Source organism: Bradysia coprophila, unplaced genomic scaffold (assembly GCF_014529535.1).
Source record: "Bradysia coprophila strain Holo2 unplaced genomic scaffold, BU_Bcop_v1 contig_297, whole genome shotgun sequence".
NCBI classification, from domain to species: Eukaryota; Metazoa; Arthropoda; class Insecta; order Diptera; family Sciaridae; genus Bradysia; species Bradysia coprophila.
The window spans coordinates 7,073,822-7,086,813 of NW_023503555.1; the positions used below are offsets into that span (position 1 = coordinate 7,073,822).

The window sequence follows — 12,992 nt, forward strand, 5'->3', positions numbered from 1 at the left end:
TTCAGGTAAATTAGGTCAGATTTCACTAATTCATTTATACCTAAAAAAACAAGATATACCTGAAATCTGACCGGATTCCCTGAATTTTTACTGACTTTCAGATGTCAGGTAAATTCGGGTCAGATGGTCAATTCAAGGTTCAGTTCAGGTTCAGGTCAATTCAGGCTTAGTTCTAATCAAATTGTAATCTGATTGTAATTCAGTCGACCTGACTTGTTCCGAGCCACACTCTAAATAAATATTACTTCAATTCCCCACTTCCCCAGCCAAAGAGGGAATAAGAACGTCAACAGGAAATTTTTAAAGATAGCAGCTAAAAAACAGTAATTAAAAACTAATTCGTCACAGACTCTCGGAGCCATTTTCCGAATAACCTTGACGAGATAAGAATTATTTAAGGTAAAAGCCACATTTTTTTAGTGCGTCGATCATCACGTTGCAACCGTACTAGTAAGTTTGCATTTACACAAGCTGTCCTATCTAAACTATTTGATCAGGTGTGTTCAATGTACACAAAAGCGAAAACGATTGTTTGCGTTGTAGCAATTTTTTATTAGAATTCGCACACATTTTTGGTATAAAAAACCAACAAAAGCTCAACGTTTTATCAGTGCGATTCGATCGTTTCAGTGAAAATCTATTTTGTGCAAAATGAAGTACTTGTCGTTCATCTTCATATTTTCAGTTGTGCTCTTTTTCGTAAGTTTGGCAAGATTTTGACTACTGGTACAGAGTGTGCCTAATTTCAAATAATTTTAGTCCACCGGTGTCCTTGGTGCTCCTGCTCCTATCGACGTCGGTGATATTGTTGGTTATCCTATCGATATTGTTGGGAGTCTTTCAAATTCCACCGTTGAGATTTTCGGTACATTTATCAACGCCGTTAGAGAACTTGGAAAATGATCTTTTTGGAGGCGATGATGAAGATTAAAAATTAAGTACAGGCAATAAAAGCTCACCAGGTGGCAGTGTCTCCTTGTCTTACACCTCGACCGATTTTGAAATTATCTGTGTTCTCACCAAGTCTTACACACGACGTGGCATTTTCGTACACACAGACAAAAATCCTGGATTAGATTTAAATCTTTTTCGGATTACATATAGGACCAAATTTATTTTTGGATTGAAATCTAATTTTTCCAAAGATTACTTGCATTTAATCTTTCGAAAATAATCTGTCGATGGATTAGATCGAAATCTTCCAAGAGATTTCAATTTTTTTTATTTTGAAATTAAATTTTTTTTTTCCAAAATTTATTTGAATATTGGAGTCAGACTTATTTGTTTTATTTATTCTGAAATTGGAAATTTTATTTGTTTAATTGAAATTAAATGTTTTTTTTTTACTTACTATGATCAGGATTTGAACTCGTTCACCTAGGTATCTCCGTATCTCCAGTCCTGTACTTTACCACTGAGCTATTGGGTTCATAATCTTAGCAAGATTATTTTCGAACCGTTGTTGCGGAGATTTTACTCTTTCAAAGATTAAAAAATAATCTTCTGAATGAAATCTTTGTACCAACTGAGGTAACCATCATAGTAAACGAGTTCAAATCCTAATCGAAGGCAACATTTTTTTTTTTCATTTTTCCAATTATTTAATTAACTATTATCATAAATCTGTATGAGCAACGATAAGGAAGTTGAGCCTGGCAAAACTATTGAAAAGTATCATAAGCGTATGGAAAATATTATTGCTACTATCAATTTTAGCCATTTTAACCCGAAACGCAATCTATCGAAAGATTTAATTTTTGTAATCTTTGAAAAAAGATTGAAACGAAATCTTTCAAAATATTTAAAATATTCGTAATCTTTCCGTAGATTAAACATTTAATCCGACTTTTTTCTCTGTGCACATATCGAATTGTATTAGAGTACCTCGAGTCCACTCTGCATTCGTTCAATGAGTCCAATATCGACCATGTCTCCACTGAATCGAAAGCTTTTTTGTAGTCTATGAATATCAAGACAATTCCAATTTGCATTTCTCAATAAGCATTCTCATCGTCTGTAAATGATCGTTTGTACTGAAGCCGGCTCGAAATCCAGCTTGTTCGACTGGTTGATAGAAGTCTAACTTCTTCGTGTTCCTCTTTGCAATGATCTTCATGAACAGCTTATAGAGTATCGATAGGAGACTGATCGGTCGGTAGTTCTCTAGCTTTGTAATGTCGCCTTTTTTGTGCAGCAATACAATCACTGCATTTTCCCATGCCTTTGGTATTTTCTCCAATTCCAGACACTTATTGAACAGAGCCGATATTGCACTTAACAACGTGTCACCACCCAATTTTATGGTTTCAATAGGTAAACCATCTTCACCGGGAGATTTTCCATTTTTCATCATCTCTCCGAAGTTATTTACATCAGTCCTCGAAAGTGTTTTTAAGAAATTGGATTGGAGTAAGATGGGAATGAACGTGAACGGCGGTCACCTCCGTTTTGCAGACGACATTGTCCTTATAGCAGTTGATCTGGATCAAGCACAAACAATGCTACAGCAGTTGAACGAAGAACCGAGCAAAGTGGGTTTAAAGATGAACCTAACGAAAACGAAGGTCATGACGAACATCGACGACGACAGAGAAATTAAAATTGGAGACACAGTGATTGAAAGAGTCGATAGTTACGGATACCTTGGTCACAAGCTGAAATTGGGATTGGACAATCAAACTGCCGAAGTGAAGCGAAGAATTGGTCTAGGTTGGGTAAACTCAGGTAAACTCAGGTAAACTCAGGCTAATCTTCAAGAGCAAGATGAATAACAGCTTGAAACGGAAAGTGTTCGATTCGTGTGTCCTCCCAGTCCTAACATATGGAGCGGAAACGTTGACATTAACGAAAGCATCAGAAAACAAGCTGAGGGTTGCTCAAAGGGCCATGGAACGAAGTATGTTGGGAATTTCGCTCAGAGACAAAATGACAAACGAATGGATCCGACAACAGACAAGAATCGTCGATGTCATGGAAAGGATAGCGCCTCTAAAGTGGAATTGGGCAGGTCATATTGCAAGAATGACGGATGAACGTTGGACAGAATCGATCATGAACTGGAGACCACCAACAACCCGACCTATGGGAATACCACCAGAACGTTGGACGAATAGCATCAAGAGAGCAGTAGGAACAAATTGGCAGCAAGTTGCAACAGACCGTTCAAAATGGAAGGACGAAGGGGAGGCCTACATCCAGCAGTGGATATACAATGGCTGAAAAAGAAGAAGAAGAAGAAGGTGGCAGTGAACTCTCTGCATAATGTATTCCATTTTCAGTATGTCGGGTCAGTATTATAATCGTTTTTATGTTTTGATATGGTGATTAAAAGCCAATTGTGTACATGATTCATGAATCAGGTGTCTCGCTGTATGGCGTCAATCAAAAAAGACGTTCAGTCGGTGCCAAATTATCACATTTCCCATTACAAAATGCATTTGCTCTACGAATTTTAAATTTGAGTCCGAAAAGGGCCCTTAAGAGTAATACTAGTGTGTATCTCAGCCTTCACACATCGTAGAATATTCCAAATTGGTGTCAAAATGAAGATATTGGAGTCAAATGAAGAGTGGAATTGAAAAGTATAGTTAAACTTTAGTTGACACGTACCGCTTGCCTGGCAAGTCAATTTTTTGAAATTATATTTCTCAGTTGCATTCTTCATTTGGTCCCAATACCTTCAATTTGGTGTAGGTTTAAACCTTGCCCTTATGAGCAACTCCATAAAGTATGTAACGAGAAAAATGCTATTTTTCTTATCTACGTTATCTACATGATAAAAAAAACTGTGAGGAAACCTTTTGACCTAGCCCTTTCATCATGTAACCAAAAAGCCAATACCTAACTTACATTGGCTGTGGCGAAATTGTGAAACATCGAGTCCACTAGCATCCACTTCGTTTTTATCAGGATATTTGAAACAATGTACGTGTTCTGAGTTAAGAATAACTTTCCACACAATCAATACTTGCTTCAATGAACGGTGAAAGAAATTGACTAAAAGACGGCTTTACTTGGTGCTTATATAAGGAAATAATTGAACACTTTCGTTTATGAAAAAAATATATTTGTCCAATCAACGATTGTTAAAATAAATTGTTCTCTCTTAATCATAAATTAGGTTAGGGATCAAGGGCATTAATATTACAAATTTTACTTTCCATTGATTTGCTTAGAATCTGTTCAATCAATCGACTTATTAGAAATTTTCAGTTCAATGTGTGGTCTTACAACTAAAGTCGTTTGCCATTTATAGACAGAATTACTTACCCAATTCGTCTACTGAATGATTTATCATTTGCAGCATCAAACATATATCAAACATAGCAGAAAAAGACTGGACCTTGACGGTTAACTAAAAAGTCTATCGGAGAGAATGTTTCCAAAGAATGACCAAAAAATATGCAGATATTGTACCGTTCTGTTCCAAAGTGTATAAACCACTAAAGGTAGCGCAAATCCGCAAGAACACATTGAACCAAAGTTTTAGGTGAATTCTAGTGCAGCGCAAGTTCACTTCAGTGTAGAGTAGCACTTTACGATTCCAATTGAATTTCTGCAGTGATGAAATACTCTGCCTACAACACGTAACAAAATTAGTGCAAAAGAGCAATACGATTTTGTGAGAGAATTTCATACGTTTTACTATCTCAGAGTCTCGCATCTATTTTGCACTAATTTTGTTATGTGTTGTAGGGTAGTACGTTTTCAACATTCATGCAACATCCCATCAATTCTACGGGAAATGGAAAGTGTTGACCTAAACGAAATGGTTAGCGCTGCACTAAACGAAATATGGCGCAGCACTTAAATTCAACCGAAACTTCGGCTCCGTGTTACAACTCAAAAACATTTAAAGCACACATGGCACTTCACTCCGTTTATTCACTGTTTTCAAAACATTGAAAATTAAATTCTCTCTGTCTCTTCATTGTTGTCGCGTAAACGGTTTTTAAACGGACTGGGTCCATATTTTCAATTATGGGAGATGAATCTCCCTGGAAAACGACGTCACTTTTGTACGAAAAATGACTTCATTTTCCAGGGACATTCATATGATTCATCTACCATCTCCCATGATTAAAAGTAGGGTGGTTCCTCTCCTCTCCTCTATTTTCGACAACTAAAGTTCTTAAGTTCTCTCCGTTTTGCTCGTCGTTTTCAAAATAACAATGAAAACTTTTCCCTCTATCCATTGTTATAGCGTAAACGATGAGTAATCCGCGCTTCACTATGCTTCACATCAATGGAAAGAGAGAGCAACTTCAATGTTCTGAAAGCGGTGAGTAAACGGAGTGAAGAGCACGGGAAATTCATTCAAACCCTAATTAGGCGACGGTGCATGCAAATTTCTACTTATTCAAAGGTTCTAATCGACCAGTGAGAATGGATGGGAACCCGTGATTTTTTTCGTGAATATTTCGTATGGTGTTGCAGAACAAAATCATTTTGTGTTCAAGGGCACCCGAAGGTCCAGTTTTTCGTTGTCAAAATTAACTCGAGAATTGCGAGCCCTGGCAAGCTGTTCTAAAATGGGTGTCACAACAAAGTCTGCTGATCTTAGGCGCAAATCATGGTCGATAAAACATTCTGGTTGACACTACCGTATCTGAGTATAATTGTGTTTGGTGGTCGATTCGGAATCGGAATGAGCGACACAAAACGTTTCATTTCAATTCGTCAACCGATCACTACAAACGGCGAAAAAAATCTCGATTTCATCTAACAAAATAAAAACTCGGAGGAGCGTTATCCCATACAAATTACAAAAATTTTCAATTAATTTCCTACCTAACTGCTCATCTCTGCCGTCCGTCAGCCAACCATCATGTGTTGCTCAGTATAGTTTTCAGGTCATCAGGCAACAAACGTTTCATATCTTCTAAATGCTTGAGCAATTGCTCCTTCGTATTATTGTTCGTTGATGTCGTTGGACTGAGCTGATCGAAATTGTCGTTGCAAATCTTGAGCTTTTGTTGCAGTTTTAGAATCATGTCGACAATTTCCACCTCATGCTTCCCTTCCACCCATTTGTTGAGGTTCTAAAACAACAAAATTTTCATTCGACCACTCTGACGACTAAAAACAGCAGAAATCTTACCGCATCCGACAGAGCTTGCGTTGCTAACGCCTGTAAGGTCTGTGTCAATTCCATGTACCGATTCTCGTACCATCCTTTAAAGTTCGGCGACCGGAAAAATCGTTTGTACAACCCCACCCAGTCTCCCTTCAAGCTTGACGTCAGCTGTGGGCCGGAATTTTCCAGCGTTGCCAGAAAATCGTCCTGCTTGAATTGATGTGGTGTCGGTGCCGCTTTGAACGGTGAAATATCCTTTTGCAGCGGCATCAACGACGCCATATATCGTTCCAACGGTATCATAAAGCTCTGTGTCAGTTCCAACAGGTGGCGACGCAACAAACACGATTGTACTGCACTCGGTCGAGACATTTTCACGCCCAGTATCACCTTCTTGATGACCGACTTATCCTTTTGTAGGAAGGCTTTGTATTGCGTGTAAACGCCAGGCGACAGTTCCAACAAACGTGACGAACTTTTCACTTTACGTAAATTTTGCCCGATTGACGATGTATTGTGGTTACTGCCGCTCTCTATCAGTCGAATGGTATGCGGCCAGTGTTGAAGAGTTTTCGCGAAAAATGGATTTGTAACGCCCAATATGACGGGTGGAGGACCTTGATTTTGTTGTGTAAATTCTTTGAATTCACTGTCATGAATCGTAAAGTATGGACGACTCTCGGCAGCGTAGGCAATGGGAGCTATGAGACTGATTGAGACAGGGGTCAGTGGAAATCTGAATCTGAATCTTGAATGTTTGACGTACCTCATGAGTGACTGTACCATCAACGAACAATCGGTAGGCGACGAACCCATGACCACAATCGGTTCGCCGGTTAACACCAATTCCCACAGCAAATGGATGTGTGTCACAACGCTACTCAAGCTACGAAATATGTCGATTTCGTGTACGGAAGACAGCACTTGCGGCGGCAATTGATTTATCGAATTGTCCAACAGTTGTGTACCGATCGATTCGCTGTTCGTTTGAGCATTGCCATTCGATTTGCTATTCACTTTCGGTATGACCGTTTGAAAAATCGTTCCTAATAAATGCAATGTCAGCGATTCGCCCGCCGCCAATGCGGGCCAATGACAGATATTATCACAAGCAGACTCTAAAACGAGTTCACCGTCATCGAAGTACTGTGGAGCTATCAGCGAGCAGATTTCGTAATACAAATTGACAAATGGTAGTCGGGTTAGCAGGACTATGCTCTGAAAATCGAATGTCAGTTCGTTGTGACAGCGGAATTGGTCAGTTGACGGTAAAACGAACCTTTTGAAAATATCCACGTGGAAGGCGAGTGTCCTTGATCTGACGGAAATAAACGAAGCCCCAATAATGTCCCGCGTCAGCTCGTTGTACCGGAATGCATTGATTGTTGAAACGTATGTGTTGCGGTTTCAACAATGTATTTTCCGTTGCTGGAGCCACTCGTAGCCGGACATGGAACAGAGTATCGCCCATGCAACCGGAATTGGAATCGGGAAACGCCAGATAGCATATGTTGGTTTTTTCCTGTTCGCCCAGCTTGACGTGTGGTGGATAAATGGCCTACGAACAATTCGCAACATTTTTGTTAAATTGGATTAATAACGATCGTAATGACGCAAATAACTTTACCTCCATCGCTTGTCCTATAGAACATGTAAATGAGAAGACATTCGATTACAACAAGGCGCTACGTTTACAAATTCTTTGCCGTTTTTTTCTCACACAAAATACGACAATTCACTTACCCAATTCCAAATCGAAGTTCACAACACAGATGCAATGGAGCCAGTCCGAAAAACGTTGCCATTTCTCTGTGTGAAAAATATGCTGATCGTTGACGGGTGAGTGCGGAGTCTGATGTTCATTTTTCATATTTGCAACTTGCTTTGTTGCCATTGTGTCCGAATTTATTCGGGCATTTGGGTTAATTTACACTTTCTACAAAAACAATACACACACCAGGCAATTGTTAATAATTGACACGATTGACACTCATACTGAAATTAGATCTGTCAAACAATCGTAGCCGACGTATTCTCTACCTAGCGTTGAGTGCTTGAACTTGAATGACGTTTGTTAGGCTGTGTACACATCAAATCGTTACTTTCATTGTCATCATATTTTGTTCAATAAAAGAACTTGAATATTCCATCTTTTACTTGCTACCCGCGTTATGGTCTAGGAATATATTTTCTTTTGGCCATAAACACATAGGGAACAAGAACACTTATTCGAGAGTTAGAAACTTGATTTCACCACTCAATATTCCGAAGGTACAAAACTTTATTTTACCTGGAAAACACACTAATTCCAGGGGTGGTGTTATCTAATACGCAGAAAAAATCAAGTTCAAACGAACACACCAGAACAAACAAACAGAGCATAATTGCTCTTCCCTTTCCCATGGATCTGAACTAGACACTTCTAAGTTTAAGAACCTTGTTTAATAATCAAGTATTTTCCAACCTGTTATTTCAGGACCTAAAGTTTTTAAGCCCTATGAGTAGATTCACGCTGTCGCTAAAGATGTCATTTCAACATCTGTTTCTCGTTGACCCCTTTATTTCATTTTTTATGTTTTGTTGCGCCACTCATGGTCCACTATCGTCCCAGTTTTAGAATTTTAAGATTTTGAAGGATTTCTGAGTTCTTATTGGTTTCCTGCAGTACTTTTGGCATTATTGAGGTAATATGTTGGTTCTCGAAATTTTGGCATCCCACATAGTGAACCATCGTCCCAGTTCTAGACTTCTAGAATTTGAAGTTTCTCTGAGTTTTTTTTTATTATCTTCTGGACTTTTGGCATTATTGAGTTGTCAGAGTGTTGGTCTAAAAAATTCCACAACCCTACATGATCCACAATCTTTCCACTTGGGAAATCAAGGAAATACTTCTGGAATTTAAAGGATGTTTTTTTTAGGTTTTTTGAGTTCCTATCTGGAGCTTTGACATTATTGATGTCTACCATGGTCTCCATGGTCTCTTATCACCCCATTTCTAGAATTCGGAGGGATTTAAAGGATTTGAGATGTTTTTTTGGTTTCTTATATACATTTGAGATTGGTAAAATGGTAATAAGTTGGTTCGTAAGAACCCAAAAATGTTATTCCTCATCGAATAATACCAAAATTTCAGAATTTTGTTCAAGTCATCATGCTACCAAAAAAGCAGACAAAAATTCTCTTGGGAATATGTCGCAAGTCGTTAGGTCGATATTGCCCATCTGCATCTGCAAACATGACCTGAGAAATTCTACTCCTCGTCGATCCAAACCAAAATTGGTTCAGGCTTACTAAGGTTGTCGAGATACCAAAAAAGCCAGTCGAAAACTCTTTCAGAAGTAACTTCTACATGATTAGTCCGATTGCCACTTCGTGCAAATAACCACTAATAAATGCAAGCGAATCTATTTTTGAATAGAACAGGTGATGTTGCAAAGAATAATCAAATTTTTACATTTTTATTCGGCTTATTAGCCAATTCAGACCGGTGTGGGTAAACAAAGAACTTGTGTTTAACCGAATCGATGTTTGTAAGATTTTAATTGGAAAAACGAGTTTTATTCGAAAAGTTTGAAAAATGACCTGTGATTAAGTAAATGTTTACCGATAGTAGTTAACCAGTTTTGTAACCTCTTTGGTCAATAAGCTCTGTTGAACCAGAAGCAAAGATGATGATAGTATTACGTAATTCGTATTCCTCAAAAAAAAACTTTCTTTTTCAATATGTGGCGCTAGTCACAGCAAGGTTCTGAAAGAACAGGTCAAGACAACTCTGAGCTGATCACGAAGGCGGTGACACGCAATTGCGTCAACGGCTGAGAATTTTATATGTAAAATGGAACCTAACAAAAACAAAATTCTGAATTTTTGAGAAAAATATTTTCTTCAAGTTGATTTCTCACACTATCTGTTTATAAAATTTGGTGTCACCCGCCTTCGTGGTTGTCTTAACCTGTTCTTTCAGAATTTTGAGTCACAGTACTAACCTAAACCGAACCTAAACCTAAACCTAAACCGAACCTAAACCTAAACCGAACCTAAACCTAAACCGAACCTAAACCGAACCTAAACCGAACCTAAACCTAAACCGAACCTAAACCTAAACCGAACCTAAACCTTAACCGAACCTAAACCTAAACCTAAGCCGAACGTGTTCAAACATGAAACAATGAAACACCTTATTTTTCAGCAATAATAGTTCGTTATGTGGAATATTGAAACGATATAGGTTTGTTCCAAGTAATTACAGTTAACTGTTAATTAAACACGAATTTTTACTGATCCAACGAACATGATTTCATCCATAAAGATCGGTTATCATATAAATATTGATTGCCTTTCAGTAACTTGGTGGTTACTCCCTCGTCTATATCTGAAAGATTCTACCATAGCAATGCTTCTAGCATACTTACTAAATTACCAAGCGTCAAATTTGGAGGCTTTAGAGATACGAGCTACTGCTTAAGATTGCTTGTATGTTTAACTCATTATACAACGAAAACTGTGACTACATCAGTCACCGAATATTTCTATGTTAATGTTAGGATCGATGCTGTGGTTCTAATGACTAAAGATATGTCGAAATCTTCTGTCACGAGGGCATTGTTGAACTTGCGTCACAAGTTTTATCTAACGAGGACTCATATTACTCTTGAACTGAACATTCTGTTGATAAAAGGCAGTAGTTAGAATCATCTGAAGAGTCAGTATATCAAGAACCATGAACGCCGTCATTCTAATTTCGTTCGGTAAGTTTGTCTTTTGGTTTTGTTTTGTGGATTTTTTCTTTCTTTCTGAATTTTATGATTCCTTGAACGTAAAATCGAATGCATTAAGTCGAATCGATAGTATACTTTGCTTTAAAACGCGTAGTGAGAAACATCGCAATGTGTCTGTCGATGCCTGGTTAATCATTTTTTTCGTTCAATTATTTTGGTCTTAGTGAAGCCTCTGTCCACGCAGTGGCTCATGTAACTGTTAATTAGGTATTCGTTCAACGCGAATTTATCTCGGGCAATTGTCCCCGCAGAATTATTGTTTTTAGCTTTCGTCTCATACGCTTTTCAATCCAAAATGATGAAAAGACTGACTCCTAACCACTTTTCTTTTCCAGCACTCTTTACGTCTACTTACGCCCTTACAGGCGATGAGTGTCTTGAAGAGAACAAAACCGAGCAGAACAATTTGAAAATCGTGTTGTCATTCTACGAGGCGGCTTTCGGACAGCACAACATTTCCGCTGTAGACGAATATATCAGTCCGGATTACATTCAACATAATCCGCATGTTGCCGACGGCCGTCAACCGCTCAAAGATTTTCTTGTACCATTCAATGCTATCAAGACAAAGGGACCCGTCGACATTCGTCACACAGCCGTCAATGGGGACATGGTCTGGTTGCACCTGAAAACTACCGGATTCAATGGTGAACCATTGGCCATCATTGACATTTTCCGTGTTAAGGATTCTAAAATTGTCGAACACTGGGACGTTATTCAGGAAATACCGTCACTGTCGGCAAGTAAGAATTCTCATCCAATGTTTTAAGCCGCTTCGATGTTCAACGTGTTGTTGTAACTATTTTTGTAATTGACTTCTTTGTGGACAATAAACTTGATTGTTTTAATGAACCCAGACCGTTCGAGCATTTTTCGGTATATCGTCAGCTGATTTCTCTGTTATGAATTTTCCCTCGTAAAGGGAATCCTTGGCTATTCTGCAGTCAGCCGGCCGAAGAAAATTTTTTCCTCTTCGATTTCGCTTTTTTGGAAAAATTTGGTCGAAGAAAAAGCTTCAGCTTCCCAAAGCTTTGAAAATAAATCGATCGGTCGTGAGTATTTGCTTCAACAAAAATACGATCGAAGTGTTCAACATTGATTCACCATTTTATTAATGAAATTTCGATGATACATTGTGGGTATTGACGATTTCCAGGAATTGATGCTCATTTTTTACACGCTTCCACTTGCTCATACTTGTACAACGCCTCTTCCATCTCATCTTCGGAAAGCATCTTGTACGGATGATATTTGATGGAATCGGAATAGTCATCACCAATAGCCCAAATGTCGTGATCTTCGGACCAGTCTTCCCGATCCATGCACAGATATTTCACCGCGCTTTGCAAGTTAAATTCGAGCCGTTTACCGTAGTGCTTTGCGACCTTTTGTTTCAGCGTCCGATTGACAATGTAATACCAAACTCCCATTTCTAGTGCGAACCGGATGTAAACTCAATTGAATCTTTAATTTTATTTGGTACGATCTGCTCCACACTAGGATGATTGTATAACGATTAGTTTTACTTTCCTACGTTCTAATGACTTGTAAACAAATCAATGTGACAACTTAGTTTTTGAAAAATTATGTGTTTCCCGCACAGTTCATACAGCTGTAAACATTCATGCGTGTGGTGTGATTAACCTTATTTTCTACCCTACGTGGAGAGAAAATAGAACTTTACTTACTTGAATTGTCACTTTGTTTATGTTTTCAAAATTGGTAGGGTGTATGGTATGCAATGAACGTCAACACAAGGTATGGTCGAATGTCAAACTTTGTATGTAGCGGAGGACACAGCGCTATGTCCTCCGGTTTGTATGAATAGACCATACCTGGTTTATACTTTCATTGGTGGTATGTGGTATGGCGAGTTGATGTTTTAGTTTCGTGGATATAAGCGGTCAGTTAAACCATGAAAAACGTTGTGGTCACCTCTGGGAGAAATAGAAATCCCAACTCGAGCGAAATTACTCGCTTCAATTCGCTCTGACCACAAACATCGCTCTTTCTGGAATTCCTATTTTCTCGCTCGGAAATCAAATAACGTCGCTACTACAAACTGTGCAGTAAATTCAATTTAACCTTGCACTGACATGGAAAATTTTAAATGATTGTTCTTCTCACCGAAGACACCG

The 12,992-nt window shown here is 38.4% G+C and overlaps 2 protein-coding genes across 2 annotated transcripts; one reads left to right on the top strand and one right to left on the bottom strand.

The window, feature by feature from the left end:
• Positions 1 to 5,593: 5,593 nt before the first annotated feature.
• Positions 5,594 to 8,087, bottom strand: LOC119078928 (protein DENND6A). Its single transcript, XM_037186670.1, has 6 exons — positions 7,820 to 8,087; positions 7,704 to 7,717; positions 7,356 to 7,634; positions 6,843 to 7,294; positions 6,101 to 6,785; positions 5,594 to 6,041 (listed from the first exon to the last, which is right to left on the bottom strand). Exons 1-6 carry the CDS (start codon positions 7,968 to 7,970, stop codon positions 5,826 to 5,828), a joined length of 1,797 nt encoding a protein of 598 aa, XP_037042565.1. The 5' UTR covers positions 7,971 to 8,087; the 3' UTR covers positions 5,594 to 5,825.
• A 2,618-nt stretch (positions 8,088 to 10,705) lies between these two features.
• Positions 10,706 to 11,712, top strand: LOC119078945. The gene is made up of 2 exons (XM_037186692.1): positions 10,706 to 10,824; positions 11,190 to 11,712. The coding sequence occupies exons 1-2, from the start codon at positions 10,797 to 10,799 to the stop codon at positions 11,621 to 11,623; spliced, it is 462 nt and encodes a 153-aa protein (XP_037042587.1). The 5' UTR covers positions 10,706 to 10,796; the 3' UTR covers positions 11,624 to 11,712.
• Positions 11,713 to 12,992: the final 1,280 nt, after the last annotated feature.